The sequence below is a fragment of the Budorcas taxicolor genome, chromosome 14 (genome assembly GCF_023091745.1).
Source record: "Budorcas taxicolor isolate Tak-1 chromosome 14, Takin1.1, whole genome shotgun sequence".
Classification (NCBI taxonomy): domain Eukaryota; kingdom Metazoa; phylum Chordata; class Mammalia; order Artiodactyla; family Bovidae; genus Budorcas; species Budorcas taxicolor.
In genome coordinates, this window is record NC_068923.1 from 13,829,361 (window position 1) to 13,847,578 (window position 18,218).

Below are 18,218 nucleotides of genomic sequence, written 5' to 3' on the forward strand. Positions count from 1 at the left end.
GTTCCCGGAACCGACTGAGAGGTGACGCTCGCCAAGCCCTACCCTTCTCCACGGGCCGCTCTAGGGCTGCTGGAGGACTGCTCTCGGTGCTCCGCGGTCGGAGGGGCGAGGCCCAGGCGCCGCGTCCGCGGGAAGCTCTGCGGTTTCAACTCTGCGGTTTCCGCCGCGGCTGTGGACCGAAGAGACGCGGTCGGCTCTGGGGTGTGGGGGCGCGGGAGGGGCTGAGTGCAGACTCTAGGCCGCGAGGCTCGCCTGCACAAAAATGTGAGCGAGCTTCGCCTCTCAGTTGTTCTCTTTGAATGGGTAAATTGACGGGGTGTCCATTTATCTCCATGCAGTGATATTTTAGAAGTCAGTGAGGGATGTTCCCTGGCCTTCAGATGGTTAGCACCTCGGAGCTTTCACTGCCGTGGTTCAGGTTCAAGACTCTGCAAGCCGCGGGGTGGGCCCCGCCCCCGGCTCCCCCCAACCCCAAAGTCAATGAAAAACAAGGCAGACAAGTCCACAAAATGAGCAAGGGGGTTGAATAGATTATCTCAAAGAAGAACAATGTAAAATGCTGATGAGCACCTGAAGAGATGTTGGGCTTTGCTGGCCATTAAGGAAATGCAAATAGAAGCCACACAGAGTTGCCATTTCACACCATCAGTGTGGATACTGTCAGACAAATCATGTGTTGAATGTGCCCCGCCCCTCAACTCTTCTGTAGAAACCCTAATCCCAGTGTGACCCTATTTGGAAATTGGACCTTTTGGGAAGTATTTAGGTTAGGATGGGATTAGTGTCCTGCAGACTAAAAAAAAAAAAAAAAAAAAAAACCAGTGTGAGAGTTGTGAGTTAAATTTTATTGGGGGCAAAATGAGGAGTACAGCCTAGGAGACAGCATCTCAGATAGCTCTGAGAAATTGCTCCGAAGAGGAAGGGAGGGGGTCAATATATTTGTGATTTTGGTTAAGGGGGAGTATATGTGACAAAGCACATATTTGTTGCAGGTTTCTGCTAGCCACAAGGAGCAGTAGTGACTTGTAAATCATGAAAGATTTTAGTGCTTTTCTAGATATGAGGAGATACAAGAATTGGGCTCATGAAATCATCTTCTGAAAATATCTACTTGAAGACTTGTTCTGCCAGTTTTTCCCAGAGCACAGACAGCATCATTTCTGCTCTCCACTCTGAGCTCTTTTCAGAGGGTGTTGAAAATCAGCAGCTCCAGCAGCACATGATTTAATCCTTGAAGAGGTAGATGACAAGTGCCAATTTGTAGTTGACAACCCTTTAAAAAGAGACAGAGTGGTGACTAGCCCTGTCAACTCTGAGGACACAGCCAAAAACCTGCCCTCTTCCAGGGGATCTTCCTGAATCAGGGATCGAACCCGCGTCTCCTGCCATCTTCTGCATTGACAGGTGGTACTTTACCACATGGAGAAGGAAATGGCAACCCACTCCAGTACTCTTGCCAGGAAAATCCCATGGATGGATGGAGGAGCCTGGGAGGCTACAGTCCATGGGGTCGCAGAGACTTGGACACAACTGAGGACTTCACTTTCTTTCACTTTCACTTTACCACTAGCGCCACCTGGGTAGTCCTGAATGGGGCATGTTCAAGCCTTATTCTCCACCATGGTCTGTCTGGCTCACCTCCCTTACCAAACCACAGGTAGAGTCTGCAGATGGGAGTTATGGTCTTGGTTGGAGCCCTAGTGTTTGCATTTGTAAAATAAAAGTTTATTTATTTTTTTTTATCTCAAAGGGCTCTAGCGTTCAGCCAAGATGGGTACCTCAGGAGCTAGCAAGGCAGGAACTTTCAAGTGGTCCTAGTTTTGAAAATTGAAGTGAATGATGTCAGGTTTACTGGGACAAGAATATCAGTAGGAAAATTCACAGTTAAGCACCAAGGAGAGAGGGAGCACCCCCAGGGCTAAAAAAGAGGAGAGAAATAGAAAACAAAGCTTCAAACTTGGAAATGATGCTGTGGCAGCTCTGGGGCCTTGGCCAACATGGAAACAACAGATTAGGCCCGAGTGACTCCAGACTAGTGGTGGCAACTGAGGCTCCTCCAGTGCTGGAACTCCAGAGGGCTCTTATCCTCTGTCTAAAGATGAATGAGAAAACATTCCATTTCCTTGCACAGAGATTCTGGGCATCTCCATGAACAAAGGAGATGGAGCTGGTAGTGCAGGCAGGCTGAGGTAACTAGAGTTCAAAGGGAACAGAAGAAACTACTAATACTGCAAACTGAAGTAAGCATTCACAAACAAGCATTTGGAGATACCGAAAACTTAAAATCATATCTTTCAAAACTAAAAATGAAAATGCACCCCCTCAAAAAAAAAAGAAAGAAAAAAAAGGAAGAAATGCAAAGAGTGATCAAATGAAGGAAGGGAACTTTTTAAAAAGTTATTTTCAAGCCGTATATCCAACCTACTTCCAGATGGTTCAGGATAAAACAAGAAATATAAATGTGGAAAAAGTTAAAAATTGATTAACCTGAATTAAGGTTATCTGGGAGTTCTCTGCATTATTGCAACTTACCTGTAAATTTTAAATTATTTCAAAATAAAAAGGAATCTCTCTGTCAATGCAGGGAACATGGGTTGAATCCCTGGTCAGAGAAGATGCCACATGCCTCGGAGCAACTAAGCCAGTGTACCACAACTACGGAGCCTGTGCTCTGGAGCCCACACTCTGAAAAAAGAGAGGCCACTGCAACAAGAAGCTACCACTCATTGCAACTAAAGAAAGCCCATGTGCAGCAATGAAGACCCAATGCAGCCAAAAAAAAAAAATCTATGTGATTCAAAAGCAAGAAATTTGGACTTGCAGAAGATAGCTATACAAATACCACAATACCTGCTTCTGTTCCCATACTTATGAAATAAATTCCATGGAGTCAGGAGAAACAAACAAACAAATAAATAAATTGTATCTCAATAATGCTGTTAAATTTTTTTTTTAAGTCAGACTGTCTTATTTTCCAGACACAAAATCAAAGGATGTCTGAAGGCTGTTTAACATCTCAGCAGCCAGCCTTCTGCAGGGGAGGAATAAGAGTGGGTGTGGGTGCCACCAGTCACCTCTAAACTTCCTAGGACCAATGGAGCTGAGCCCCTGGCCCTGTCAGAGGACTGCAGGGTGACTTGGGCCAAGCTTCTCAATTCTGTGCTCAGCGTCTCCACCTGGAAGACAGAATGATGACAGTGCCTACAGAAAAGGAACAATTAAGCCAAGCCTAGTATGCAGAGGAGCGTTTTGTGTGATGCAATATTCAAGAAAATTAGAGATACCAAGGGAACATTTCACGCAAAGACGGGCACAATAAAGGACAGAAATGATATGGAACTAACAGAAGCAGAAGATATTAAGAAGAGGTGGCAAGAATACACAAAAGAACTATACAAAAAATGTTTTAATGACCCCGATAACCACAATGGAGTGATCACTCACCTAGAGCCAGACATCCTGGCATGCGAAGTCAAGTGCGCCTTAGGAAGCATCAGTAGGAACAAAGCTAGTGGAGATGACGGAATTCTGGCTGAGCTATTTAAATCCTAAAAAATGATGCTGTGAAACTGCTGCACTCAATATGCCAGCAAATTTGGAAAACTCAGCAGTGGCCACAGGACTGGAAAAGGTCAGTTTTCATTCCAATTCTAAAGAAAGGCAATGCCAAAGAATGCTCAAACTACTGCACAATTGCCCTCATCTCACACGCTAGCAAAGTAATGCTCCAAATTCTCCAAGCCAGGCTTCAACAGTACGTGAACCGAGAACTTCCTGATGTTCAAGCAGAGGAAAAGGCAGAGGAACCAGAGCAGAGGAAAAGGCAGAGGAACCAGAGATCAAACTGCCAACATCCGCTGGATCATAAAAAAAGCAAGAGAATTCCAGAAAAAAATCTACTTCTGCTTCATTGACTACGTGAAAGCCTTTGACTGTGTGAATCACAACAAACCGTGGAACATTCTTAAGAGAGATGGGAATACCAGACCACCTTACCTGCCTCCTGAGAAATCCGTATGCAGGTCAGGAAGCAGCCGTTAGAACCAGACATGGAACAACGGACTGGTTCAAAATTGGGAAAGGAGTACGTCAAGGCTGTATATTGTCACCCTGCTTATTTAACTTATATGCAGAGTACATCATGCAAAATGCCGGGCTAGATGAATCACAAGCTGGAATCAAGATTGCCAGGAGAAATATCAATAACCTCAGATACCCAGATGACACCACCCTTACGGCAGAAAGCAAAGAGCAACTAAAGAGTCTCTTGATGAAGGTGAAAGAGGAGAGTGAAAAAACGCTTAAACCTCAACATTCAGATAACTAAGATTATGGCATCTGATCCCATCACTTCGTGGCAAATAGATGGGGAAACAATGGAAACAGTGACAGGCTTTATTTTCTTGGATTCCAAAATCACTGCAGATGGTGACTGCAGCTCTGAAATTAAGAGACACTTGCTCCTTGGAAAAAAAGCTATGACCAACCTAGATAGCATATTAAAAAGCAGAGACATTACTTTGCCGACTAAGGTCCGTCTAGTCAAGGCTATGGTTTTTCCAGTAGTCATGTATGGATGTGAGAGTTGGACTGTGAAGAAAACTGAGCACCGAAGAATTGATGCATTTGAACTGTGGTGTTGGAGAAGACTCTTGAGAGTCCCTTGGACTGCAAAGAGATCCAACCAGTCCATTCTGAAGGAGATCAGCCCTGAGATTTATTTGGAAGGAATGATGCTAAAGCTGAAACTCCAGTACTTTGGCCACCTCATGGGAAGAGTTGACTCATTGGAAAAGACTCTGATGCTGGGAGGGATTGGGGACAGGAGGAGAAGGGAACGACAGAGGATGAGATGGCTGGATGGCATCACTGACTTGATGGACGTGAGTCTGAGGGAACTCCGGGAGTTGGTGATAGACAGGGAGGCCTGTCGTGCTGTGATTCATGGGGTCACAAAGAGTCGGACACGACTGAGCGACTGAACTGAACTGAACTGATGTGAGAATTGGACCATAAAGAAGGCTGAGCACTGAAGAATTGATGCTTTTGAATTGTGGTGTTGGAGAAGACTCTTGAGAGTCCCTTGGACTGCAAGGAGATCCAACCAGTCCATCGTAAAGGAAATCAGTCCTGAATATTCATTGGAAGGACTGATGCTGAAGCTAAAATTCTAATACTTTGGCCACCTGATGCGAAGAACTGACTCATTGGAAAAGACCCTGATGCTGGGAAAGATTGAAGGCAGGAGGAGAAGGGGTCGACGGAGGATGAGATGGTTGGATGGCATCACCAACTCAATGGACATGAGTTTGAGTAAACTCCAGGAGTTGGTGATAGACAGGGAGGCCTGGTGTGCTGCAGTGCATGGGGTGTCAAAGGGTTGGACATGACTGAACAACTGAACTGAACTGAACCGAACTTACCCTCTCCAAGGTCATAAAGATTCACCTCTCTCTATTTTGTTTGTATCAGTATTTTGCTTTTACTTTCTTCTGCTTTTCATATTTATGTAGATAATCTACTGGGAATCCAATTTTATATTAGATGTGGATCCAGCTTCCTCTTTGTTCATATAGTTCCTCAAGAAAGAATATGTTTTTTAAATAACATATTAAAGAATCAATCTTTCCCCATTAGTTTTTATACATTAGTGAGATTCTGATTCTTTTTTTTCTGTCCCATTTGCCTATTTGTGTTCCTGGGCCTATCAAGTACCACTGTTTTGGAGTAGCTCCTAACATCTGGTAGAGAACCTGCCTGCTGAATGTCCTCCTTCAAAGCTGAACTAGCAGAAACTTCCCTAGTTGTCCAGTTGCTAAGACTGTTCGGTCCCAATGCAGAGGGTTTGGGTTCAATCCCTGGTCAGGGAACCAGATTCTACCTGCTGCAACTAAATAAATAAATTTTAAAAATTAAAAACTGAACTAGCTATTTGTAGACCTTTATTCTTCCATATGTATTTTTAAAATATGTTTTTCATAGTACTCAAAAAAATCTTACTAGAATTTAGATTTTTAATATTTTGCTGTTTTAGACCATTTCAGTGAAGATTGACATCTGTACAGTTTTATGCCACCTGGTCCATGAACATAGTAGGTTTCTCCATTTATTTAGGCTTTCTCTTGAGGTACTTTGATATATTATTAAGTGTCTTCTGTAAAGGTTTCATATATTTTAAATTTGCTTAATTTCCACATGGTTTATTGCTTCTGTTGGTGAAGTGAAGGGCATTTCACTTTCCATCATATTTTCCAGTTGGTGGTTTCTCAACTGTAGAGAACCATGTTGGGTTTTGTGAGCAGATCTTATTGAACTTACTGATTCTGATACTTTGTTGTCTGTATATTTTCTGTGTAGAATTTGATATTATCTTCAATTTTTGATACTTCAGCTTATTCTCTTCTAATCTTTAGGCTCTCTTCTTTTCTTTTACTGTTGCATTGACTGAGCACACCCCCCTACCCCCAAACCCCCAACATTAGTTAGCAGCTTTTCTTTTTTTTTAACGTTTATTTATTTGGCTGTTCCAGGTTGTACTTGTAGCACCTGGGATCTTCAGTCTTTGTTGCTGAGGCATGCGGGATCTTTAGTTGCAGCATGCTAATTTTTAGCTGGGGGATGTGAACTCTTAGCCACAGCATGTGGGATGTAGTTTCCTGACCAGGGACTGAAACTGGGCCCCCTGCATTGGGAAAACAAAGTCTTAGCCACTGGACCACCACGGAAGCCCCAGTTAGCGTCCTCTCTTGCTCCTGATCTTGAAGGATCCATATCCAAATATTCTTCACTGAAAATAATTTGTGTGGTATTTTGGTAGCCTTTATCCAGTTCATAAAGTTTCTTTTTTATTCTCAGCTAGGAATTTTTAATCATAAAGAAATGCTGACTTTTATCAACAATTAAGAGGACATGATTTTATCCTTAGTCTGACCATATGATGAATTACACTGATAGATTTTTCTGATGTTATACTATTCTTACATTCTTGCATACACTTCTGTATTTTTGTATGCTGACATTCAGTTAACAGTTTTTATGTAGGAATTTCACATGTATGTTTACAAATAAAATGAGCCTGATTTATCCCAAACTAACAATGTTTTCCTCCCTCACTTCCTCTTTGGGAACCATAATATTGTTTCTATGTCTGTGAGTTTGTTTCTGTTTTGTAAACAAGTTCATTTATATATTTAAAAAATTTATTTATTTATTGGCTGCCCCACGTGGCTTGTAGGATCTTAGTTCTCTTACCAGGGATTGAACCTGGGTCACTGCAATGAAAGCACCAGGTTGGAACCACTGGACCACCAAGGAATTCCCTGTATCATTTATATATTTATTCATTTTTCCCATGTGAGTTTTTCAGACCCACAAATAAGTGATATCACATGGTATTTGTATCTTTCTCTGACTTACTTAACATAGTATGGTAATCTCTAGGTCCATCCAAGTTGCTGCAAATGGCATCATTTTATTCATGACTGAAAAATATTCTATTCCCTGGAGTAGGAAATGGCAACCCACTCCAGTATTCTTGCCTGAAGAATCTTATGAACAGAGGAGCCTGGCAGGCTATAGTCCATAGGGTTGCACAGAGTCAGACATGACTTAGCACAGCAGCAGTATTCCATTGTGTGTGTGTATATATATATATCACATCTTCTTTATCCATTCATCCCAAATTAATAGTGTGGGATTAACCGATACTACTATATATAAAATAGGTAAATAATTATATATAAAATAGGTAACCAACAACGACCTACTGTATAGCATAAGGAAGTATACTCAATATCTTGTAATAACCTGTAATGAAAAAAAACTGCAAAAACTTGTAGAACAGAATCATTTTGCTATACAATTGAAACTAACATAACATTGTAAATTAACTATACTTCAATAAAACAGAACAATATGGTGATGAAAGTGAAAGTGTTAGTTGCTCAGTCATATCAGACTCTTTGCAACTCCATGGACTGTAGTCCACCAGGCTCCTTTGTCCACGGAATTCTCTAGGCAAGAACACTGAAGTGGGTTGCCATGCCCTTCTCCAAGAGATCTTCCCCACCCAGGGATCAAACCTGAATCTCCCACACTGCAGGCAGATTCTTTACCATCTCAGCCACCAGGGAAGCCCCAATATGATGATGAGGTGCAGCAAGTCTTTGTGAAGAATGGTCATCTGGGGACCTGAGGACCTGGCAGGAAGAAATGAAGTCAAAAGAGGTGTTTTGTTTTTAAATATTTATTTTTATTTATTTGGCTGCGCCGGGCCTTAATTGCAACACGCAGAATCTTTTCTTTTCATTGCCATATGTGGAATCTTTAATTTCAGCTTGTGACCTCTTACAGAATGGGAAATCTTGGTTGCGGCATGAGGGGTCTAGTTCCCCACCCAGGGATCAAACCTGGGCCCCCTGCTTTGGTAGTGCAGTCTCACAGAACTGAACCACCAGGGAAGTTATGGGTTCTGTGTTTATAATGAGAAATATCAGAGTGTCTTTGTGTGCACATCCAAATAATTGCAATAAAACAGAGAGAGACAAACCGATGATGCAGGAGAGGAGACAGCTGAACAACATCTTTGAGAACGGAAGAGGGAGTCGATCCCAGTTCGTCAGAGGAGGGCCTGCCTTGTCTGGGAGCAGGGAAACACTGCCTGCCCATTTTCAGGAGGGAAGGTGAAGGGCAGGGATGGATATGGGCAGGCTGTGGGTCTGGTGATAAGAAAAGGGTTTTTTTTGTATCTGGGAGGCTCAACTGTGCTTAGTTCCTCAGTCATATCCAACTCTTTATGACCCCATGGGCCATAGCCCACCAGGCTCCACTATCTATGGAATTCTCCAAGCAAGAATCCTGGAGTGTGTTTCCATTTCTTTCTTCAGGGGATTTTCCTGACCTAGGGATGGAATCTGTCTCCTGCATTGCAGCTGAATTCTTTACCATCTGAGCCAGCAGGGAGGCTCTACTAGAGAGGCCTAAGAAATACCTATGTTCACTTTGGAGGGTGGGAGACTTACCCTCTGTAGGAAAATCACAGAATTGCCAAGGAGGTATAGTGCTCCATCTGAGTTTAAAGTGAAGCCAGCCAGCTTAGTTATGTGGTTTCTGCAGTACTTGTCATGGAGAACGGTGGGGTTCATCCAGACTGGGCTTTCTCAGGTATACACGATGGAGGGGAGCTAGAGACAGGGGAGTAGAGACCACTGCCCTGTCCATGGGAGTTCAGCATGAGGATGAGCCAAAAGGGAAGCCAGAGTGGTGACACAGTCAGGGATCAGGGAGCCAGGAGGCAGAGAACTGCTGCAGCAGAGCACTGAGGGAGTGAACTGCAGGCGGGAGGTGGGACTGAACTGAGAGCTCTTGAGCTTGACCTTTCAAGCCTTTGTAGTTCCTGGTGTTGAAGGATCTGGACTGTGACCACAGAGTGGTGTGGGCTTCTGTGTTTTGTTGTGAGAATTTCAGGCTGGTTAGATTCTATCCGTACCAACATGGAAGCCAAATACTACAACTTCTGGAAATTAATATTGTCTATGTAATAACCATTTTTTAAAAGCCTGAAGATCAGGCTAAACGCAGGTTAGAAAACACTAAAGAGAACAGTGGTGAAACCGAACTGAGCAATTACGAGGTTAAGATGACAGAGCAGAGAAAATCTTAAGAGACATGGAGGACTCAGGCCATCCAGTTTATCTGACGGACACATAGGGAGGTTCCATAGGATGGAAGAGCCGATATTTTAGAGACAATGATCGGTAACTTTTCAGAATCGAGGAAAAGTGAAATCTTTCCTGGGGAAGGTAAAATTACACCAAATTCACAAGTAGGAAATGTCAACTGCACCGTACAGAAGAGGATCGAAAGAATCTCATGGGCGACCGCACAGGCAAGGTCAGCGGCGGTGCAGACGGCGGGGCGGAGGGGGCGCTTCGGCGTCACTTGGCCAGCGGCCGTCCCTCTGAGCCCGCCGCACCCTGGGAGACCAGCACCGGGGACACCCTCGTCCGCCCGGCCGCCCGCCACAGCTCCGGACTCGCGGGTACCTCACGGGGGCCGCACCCTCGCCTTGGGGGCGGGGCCAGCGCGCGTGTACGCCCACCTCCCGGCAGGCCGTGCGCGCCCCCGCCGGACCCCGCTCCCGAGGTGCCGCGCGCGGCGCACGCGCCAGAGCCCGGCGGCGGCGCCCCCTGGCGGGCAGGGCCGCGCGGCGCGGGGGCGGGGCCGGAGGCGGGGGGTTGCGCTGGTGACGGGAGGACGCGCGGCCGCGGCGGACGGGGCGGCGGACGGGTCCGGCGGCGGCGGAGGAGGCGCGCGGCGAGCGGGCGGCGGCGGAGGCTGCAGCGCTGCGAGCAGCTCCCGCGCGGCGGGCGAGCCGGGATGAGGGGTTATGGCGGCGCGGCCCGCGCGCAGCCTGAGGGTGAGAGCGCGGGCGGTGGGCGGCGCGGGCCGGGAAGATGGCGGAGAGGCCGGCGCTGCGGCCCCCGCCCCGCCTCTCGGAGGCCCCCAGCCTGGCCCGTGGGGATTCTAGTCCGCGCTGCCGGAGGGGCGGGCGGGCTGCGGCCAGCGGGGCCCGGGGCCGGGGCCACGGTGAGAGTGGGTGTGGGGTCAGGCCTGGGGGTGCGGGGGGTGAGGGTGCCCGGCCCGGGGCTGTGAGCGTGCCCGGCCGAGGGTGGGCGTGAGTAGAGTGCGGAGACTGAGCGCGGGGCGTCGGCGCGGTTCCGGGGCGCAGTCGGGGCCAGGGAGTCAGGACGCGCGTGGACGGGTGCCGGCCGTGGCCGCCTGCCCCTCCGATCGGGCCTCTGGGGCGGAGCGGGCAGGGGCGTCCCCGCCTTCCCCCCCGGATCGCCCTCCCGGAACTGGAATTTGCTCGATTGCCCGCGGGTTGCGGGATTGGTGTGGGTGGAGGCGGTGTTCCGTGCGAAGGCCGAGATCGAGGCAGGCTGCGCGCATCTTGGGGGTCAGGACGTCTTTTATTTTAAAACGTGCAGCTGGCTGCGAGGCCGTGGCAACTGTGGGTGTGTTACATGCTGCTCCCACCAGCAGCTGCTGTGGGCGCTGCGCAGCCTTCAGCAGCTGAAATGCGGCGCCCCTCCACCCGCTTCGGTGTCGTAGGGTTTAAGCAAACCTCCTGTGACCTTTGCAGAAACCTACAGTTGCAAGGCTTCGTTTTCCTCCCCTACTGCAGACAATAGGAGATTTGTCTTTGAGGCCAGCGAGGGGAATTGAACCCTGTACATCCTGGGTGCCTCTGTAAACAGCAGGTGGTTCCCGGTCAGCGTCTCCTCTTTCACAGTGAGCAAGGTGTGTTTCTCCTCGCTGGGGGAGGGGAAGGAGATTTGATAGCTGTGACTGTAAAGCAAGGAGACTCATTCCGTAAAGCAGCTTGGCGTGGACTCTGTGACCTGAGCTCTGGCTGGGGAATGAGCAGGGCTCGGGTCTCCCTGCCCACACTTTGTCTAGTCAGCTGTCTTGCCCAGAGGCTGGAGAACAGAGGGGAGAAGAGGGCGGGTTCTGGAGCCAGACTGCCTGCCTTTGAGTGGCCACTCTTCTGTGTCCTGGCTTTGTACTCTGCCTCTGCTTACTCATCTGCAAAATGGGTGGTTGTGGGACTCTGTGAATTCATCGTGCCTGGCACTGTGTCCCTCTTGAGAAAAGTCAGGAGCTATTTATTATGGCTGCCAAGATCTGGTTTTCAGGACGCACCTGCTGGGTCAGCTGTTTTGCCTTAGTTTAACACGAACTCGAGGTCTGTGGCTCTTTTTTCTTACACAAGCTGGTGAGAAGCATATTTGGAGAAGCAAGTCTTCATAAAGGTAAACAAGGAGCAAATCCCACATGCTTAGATTATCATATAGAACTGTTAAAAAAATCTTTTTAGAAGAGAAAAGCTTCTGATGAACTAATCTAGACTCCTGCAGTACTTATTGCCCTAGGAGGTAGGTAGGATCGTTGCTAACAGAAATGAGATGAGGAGCAGTTCTTGGGTAGTTCTCTTCCTGAGTTAAACTACCAGAGCCCTTGTTATACTTTCCAGTGTTACGCTTGTGACAGAAAAGATACTTTATTAACCAACTCTAAGCAACAGTGAGGGCATAGGCACCAGAAAGCAAAGACTTGGCACTACCAGTGCAGTGATGTTCTGTCTTGCTCAGTGTTGGGAGGGGTAACTTAACTTGCTCCAGAACAAAGTGGAAATTTTTGTCATGTTTCCCAAGGAGATGGTTCTCCTTCCCAGATCCTAGACTCACTCTGATCACTTCATCTCGTCCCCTTTGTCTCTGTCACACTGAGACGAGGGGAAACCCCCGCTTTAAGTAGAGTCTTTTGGCATTTGTGGAGTTTAAGGTTGAGAACATGATTTTCAGAACAAATGGTAATGAAACAGCTTCTGTGAGCAAATTTTAAAATATCTAAAGATATTTTAAATATAGATTTAGAAACGTCCATCCTGCCTTCTCTCCTGCATGTGTGCTGAATAGGCTGCCCTCCAGCAGTGGTAACAGTGAACACGGTGTCTTATGAAGCTTCTACCTGGTTCTTTGGTGCTTTTGAGAAAAATATCTGTATAATATGTTCTCAGTTTTAGTAGTAAGTGCCTTTGCTATGCTTGTTCACTGACCCATGTGGCCATTTGATGTGGGTCTTATACGTTCCCTCTTAAAGTTAGCTCTGTGGGTGTCCTGTCTGAGAAGCACAGCCCGGGGGTGCAGAGCCCCAGGCCTGGCGACACCTGGCAGAGCTGAACTGGACGGGCCTGCCCCCAGCCCTCTTCTGATGCTTCTTGCTCCTCTGGTGAAGTCTGCACCTTCAGCTGTTGGCTCTGCCTCCTGCCTCCTGCACCTGCCCCTCTGTGCCCTCTGCCAGCCCCTGGCACTGCCCTTGATGTTATGTGGCAGCTCTGGCCTGCTCCTGGGGTCGCTTCCAACCCTCCCTGCCATCCTGCAGCCACACCATTCCACCCTGTGGAGAAGAACCTCCCCCCTGCAGCCCTGGCTCACTTCTGCTTCTGCTGCACTCCTGTCTGCACCTTCCCACTCTGCTCCAGATGAGGGTCTGTAAGCTGCAGCCACTGCCAGCCCGCTGCCTGTCTTTGTAAATAAAGTTTTATTGCAGCACAGCCACACTGGTTTATTTTTATATCATCTATGGCTTCTTTGGCAGAATTGACTAGTTGGAACAGAGACTTTATGGCCCACAATGCCTGAACTGTTTACTTTCTGGCCCATTTCCAGAAGATTTGCTCTAGAAGTTCAGAGGGGAAAGGCTTGCAGGGGCTCCAGTGTGAGGGAAGGCTTCAAGGAAGAGGTGCTCTTTGAGCTGCACCTCCCTCATAGCAGGTGCGTGGGGGCCAGGAGTGAGGAGTTTGCAGCAGCACAGACAGAGGGTGTGTCAAGTTTTGGAGCAAAGGCAAGAAGGTGAGTTATGTGCAGTTTGGGGGGTAGAATGTTATATGAGAAGTAAGAGGAAATAATAATGTGAAGATGTCTGAACTCAGCTGAAGGACTATAGAGTTTAGTTCTCTGGCTATAGGAGCCACTTCAGGTCTGTGAGTCCTGGTAAAATGGTTCAGGACATGTGACTGGCAATGACACATAGGATGGATTGGAGAAGGAAGAAATCAGAGACTTAAGGATTGCAGCAACAACTCAATAGAGGTTTATTTCTAGCTCACATTTCATTTGCTTGTGCCGCTTTTCTCTCAAGTCTTCATTTGTGGACTCAGGGGCATGCCCTTGTTTGGGATATGCTGTTCTTATGACAAGAGAGTGGTAGAAACTGTGTCTCATTGAGCTTCAGTGGAGAACTGGCAACTCAGGTTCTGTGGCCAGAACAGGTTACCTGGCCAAGCTTTGGCGAGGGGTCGGATGCTCTTCCCAAGGACGGAGTGGGAGGCTGCAGGATGGACAGCCCTCTTCCAGGGCGAGGGTGGGCTCACACCTGGAGACAGGACTAGGACCCCCCCAGGGAGGAAGTGAGCCTGTTCAGTGCCCCGTTTGGGAGGCAGGGCCAGCCTCACTTCCTCTCTTGGCCTGCCTGCCTCCTGCTTCACTTCCAACCTTGGCCATGGGTGCCCCGGGACCATCATCTCCAGGTTCCTGCCTAGAAGCTTGGTGCACTGGGTCTTCCCCCAGCCGCCGTCTCCTGCTCACTGTACCTCCCAGGTGGTTAATGAGTTCATATTTCCTCTGTCCGGTCCACCTGCCAAGCGGGCCCGTGCGCCGTCCCGTGGGCGCGGTAACTCTGCCTCCTGGATGGGCTGCCTTCCTCTGTCTTCCTGCAGGTCTTCAGGAGATGTGTCAGGATGGTGGTTCTCATCCAGGGGTGGTTTGCCTCTGGAGACATTTTTGGTTGTTCCAACCAGGAGTGGGTGCAGCTGGCAGTGTATGTGCGGAGGTCAATAGGCCGTGACACCCTCGGTGCTCCAGGGCAAGGAGCAGGCTCAGGGCGTGTCTGCCAGTCACGCCGCTGCACGGGTCTCCTCGGAGTCCGGTGCCCCGAGACCACCCTTCATGGCCTGGTGTGCCCCCACTGGCATCCTGTTCTCCGGCGACCCTGCCGAGTGCCACCAGGCCTAGCCCCGCTCTGCATTCCCTCCTCCCCTGAAGCACGCAGAGCTCCTCTGGCCCCGCTGGGGCTGCCCAGGATCCGCTGTGTCCCCACGCCAGGCAGGCCCTGCACAGCCTCCAGCCGTCCCCCTCTGCACAGGGAGTCCTTGAGGGCATTCTCACTTTTGTGTCTCAGGGCTTTATGCAACAGTTGCATTGTGTCTTGGCATCGGAGGGGATGAGTGGCTTTGGGTGGGGGTCATCCAAGTGCTCTTGAGGACATGGCAGTAGGCAAGATGCCTTTATTGGTTTGCTCTTTTTAACTGCTTCCAGGTACCCAAGATCTCTCATCTCTTGCATTCCTAAGTGTGAATGTTTTAATTGTCTTAGATTATCTTGATTTCACTCCCCAAAGGGTTAAACATTTTTTTCGGCTTGATAGTGTATTCAGGGCGTGAAGGTACAGAGGGTGTGTGGTTAAGCTGTCTTTTGCTTCCGTTTTCTGCCCTACAGGCCTGGTCTGGTGGAGGCACCCCCTACATCTCCTAGACGCTTTGTAGCTATGCAAGCAAACACGTATATGTGTTATTTCCTGCTCTTTTCTTTTAAAAGTTTCTCAACTTTGCCTTTTTAACTAAATGTGTTTGGGAAGTCACTCCGTATCAGTACATTTTTCATTTCATTCTTTTTCATGACTGGCTGTGTGGGGGTGCTGTAATTTAACCAGCCTCTGCTGGTGAATATCGTATTTTGTGCAGTTAAAATAAGGCTGCAGGTACAGCATGGTGCCAACGTGTGGATGTGGCTATAGGGCCCATCCCTAGAAATAACACCTCTGCCTTTAACTACCGTTTATTCTGTTAGATCAGGTTTTGCTTTTGTTTCTTTATGTCTTTAACTCTGTACTTTCTTTGGTTATTTGTTTCTCCCAGTTATCCGTCTCCGTCTATGTTTAAATAATATAGTATGGTCAGCCTAAATGAGCTTCTCAGTTGGAAATTGGCTCACCTTTCATGTGCTCTTATTGGTAAGAGTGACTAGGAAAACTTATCCACACAGAAACTTGTGTACAGATGTTCACAGCAGTATCATTCACAGCCCAAAAGTCCGTCAAAAGGGGAAACAGCCCAAAAGGGGGAAAAAAAGGGGAAAGGGGGAAACAGCCCAAAAGTCCATCAATAGGTGAACAAAGTGTGTTCGTCCATACAGTGGAATATTGATTGGCAATAAGAAGACATGAAGTACTGATCCATGCTACAACGTGGATGAATCTTAAACATTATGCTGAGTGAAAAGCCAGACACAAAGATCTGGCTTTGTACGGTTCCATTGCTATGAAATAGGCAGATCCATAGAGACAGGAAGTGGGTTCAAGGTGCCAGGCCTGGGGGATGACAGCTGAGGCCTATGTGGGGTTTCTTTTGGAGCAGTGAAAGTATTCTGAAATTGACGTTGCTGAAGGTTGTGCATGTCAGAGAATGTGCTAAAATATTCCAAAAATCTGTGCTTTAAATGGGTAAATTTTAGGGTATATGAATTATATCTCAATAAAGTTGTTAAAAATAAAAGTGACTAGGATTTTTCAGAAGCGAACTTTCCAAGGTGGGGGCCAAGGCCTTAGTGTTGACTCCATCCCGGGGTCGTGATGAGTAGTCTGGTGGTGGGGACAATAACCCCGAGTCAGTCCCTGAGGGATGTGGTCCATCACAGGTGAATCGGTCACATCACTTCGCAGCCAAACCTTGGCTCATGTCTGAGGGTTGGGTTGCATCTCCATCTGTCTTCCAGGGGCGTTGGGCTGGAGCATGACTGAATTTCAGAGGATGCTGTACACTACTGAGTGTTACACGTGTGTAAGGTTCTAAAAAGTTAATTTCAACACCAGGAGGCCAAGTCAGCAGAGCATGTTTCCTGTCCTCTTGCAGGCTGGTGGACCCCGAGTGTGGCTGCAGAGCGCTGTCCCAGGCCTGGCACGCCTCCTCTGGCCTCCACTGCTGGGGCCTGTGTGCTTCCCTGGCTGCCCTTCTCTGCTTGTTCCGCTGTCTCCCTCAGTCCTTTCCTAACATTCCTGCAGGCCCGGCGTGAACCAGAGGCATGGGGGCTTCCTTCATAGGTTGGACTTTACAGGAATGTCATCCCGAGATACTGCTGGTGGTTCCGTGACAGCCCCTTCAGCCACTTGCTGTGACTTCTCTAGTGGCCAGCCTGTGTTCCTAGCCATTGGGGTTGTGGGAAGCATGTAAAATAAGAATCTCCCAGCCCGTAGACCTCACGTTGTTTGTCACCTGTCTCTGATGTGCGTTGGTTTGGCCGCCGTGGATCTTCGTTGGCGCATGTGGGATCTTTAGTTCCTGACCAGAGGTTGAACCTGGGTCCCCTGCATTGGCAGTGCAGAATCTTTGCCACTGGACCACTGGGGAAGTCCCTGATTGGTGTTCCTCTGTAGATGATTGCTCTAGTTATTTTATTCTCGTTAACAAATCACCCCACAGCTTAGGGCCCTAAAACAGTCTTGTATTATCACCTCTCATGGTTTCTGTGGCTTAGGAATTCAGGAGACACTCAGCATGGGATATTGTGTGACTGCATTTCAGACGGGGCTAGGGAGGGGTCATCTCCAAGCTTCCTCACGTGCACTGGAGTCTGACTGAGGAGTAGCCAGGACCCACGCACAGCACCTTGCAGCTAACTCCTTGCTGGTGGCCAGAGCATGCATCCCAAGAGCTGGCAGTGGAGCTGCAGCTTCTTTTGCAGCCGGGTCTCAGTGGTCACAGTGTCACTTCTTCCCCATCACGCCCACTAGGAGGGAGTTAGGTTGGCCAGCTGTGGTCCAGGAAGGTGGCTTAGACTCTGCCCTTTTGTCTAGGCCTGGGGTCCAGGAACCTGCTGGTGTCCTTTCAGACCATTGATCTTGCTCTCTTTGGTGGTAGCTATTAGGACATTCAGTCCTTCATGCAGTGAACCTGCCTGTGGGTTTATTTTATTTACAACAACAAAAATGTACACGTGTGCACCAGGTGGTACTGTTGCTCCAGAAATCATTGTCCGGGGCCGCTCTCGCTGTGTCTTCTTCAGTGGTTCTCTTGAATTTAACGGGGTCTCCAGTCCGTTCTCCCCGGCACAGTGCTTCCCTGCTTGTTTCTCAGGCATTCGGCATGAATTTCAGTCCTGTCCTCTAGTTCACTTAGCTTTTGAGTAGGTAATTCTTTTCCTCATGCACCAGCACTCCTAACCTGACACAATTTAAAGTTGCTTTCAGGTTGCTGTTTTGTTTATGAGGAATAACCAGAGTCTGCTTTCAGATACGCGCTGCACAGGCAGCCACGGCCCGTGGGTGGGAGACCAGGCTGCTGAGAGCTGGTGTCGGAGGTCGCTTGGGGACGGTGAGTGGGGGCTCGGCAACTGGGGGGTGTGGACAGCATCCCTGGGGGTCTGCAGCAGTGAGAACAAGGACAGGTGGCCGTTATGGGGGTTTAACACGTGGACAGATTGTCTCCCCTGCTCTTCCCCACACTGACACGTAAGAAGGATCAGAACAAACACTCCCAACTGTGCTCCATCGAGGAGGAGGCAGAGGAACAACCCCACCCTTCCAGGTGGTCCCGTGATGCACCTCTGCAGGGGCCACGACCCCCAGGAATGAGGGGCCAGGGTGAGGCTCAGTCGGAGGTG

At 48.4% G+C, this 18,218-nt stretch overlaps 1 protein-coding gene across 2 annotated transcripts in view; it reads left to right on the forward strand.

The window, feature by feature from the left end:
- The first annotated feature begins 10,352 nt into the window (after nt 1-10,352).
- Nucleotides 10,353-18,218, forward strand: part of ARHGAP39 (Rho GTPase activating protein 39) — a 50,229-nt gene continuing 42,363 nt past the window's right edge. For both annotated transcript variants that reach the window (XM_052651438.1, XM_052651439.1), the window contains exon 1: nt 10,353-10,417. In XM_052651438.1, the coding sequence (XP_052507398.1) occupies nt 10,388-10,417 (30 nt within the window). In that variant the 5' untranslated portion in view covers nt 10,353-10,387. The remainder of the gene's footprint in view (nt 10,418-18,218) is intronic.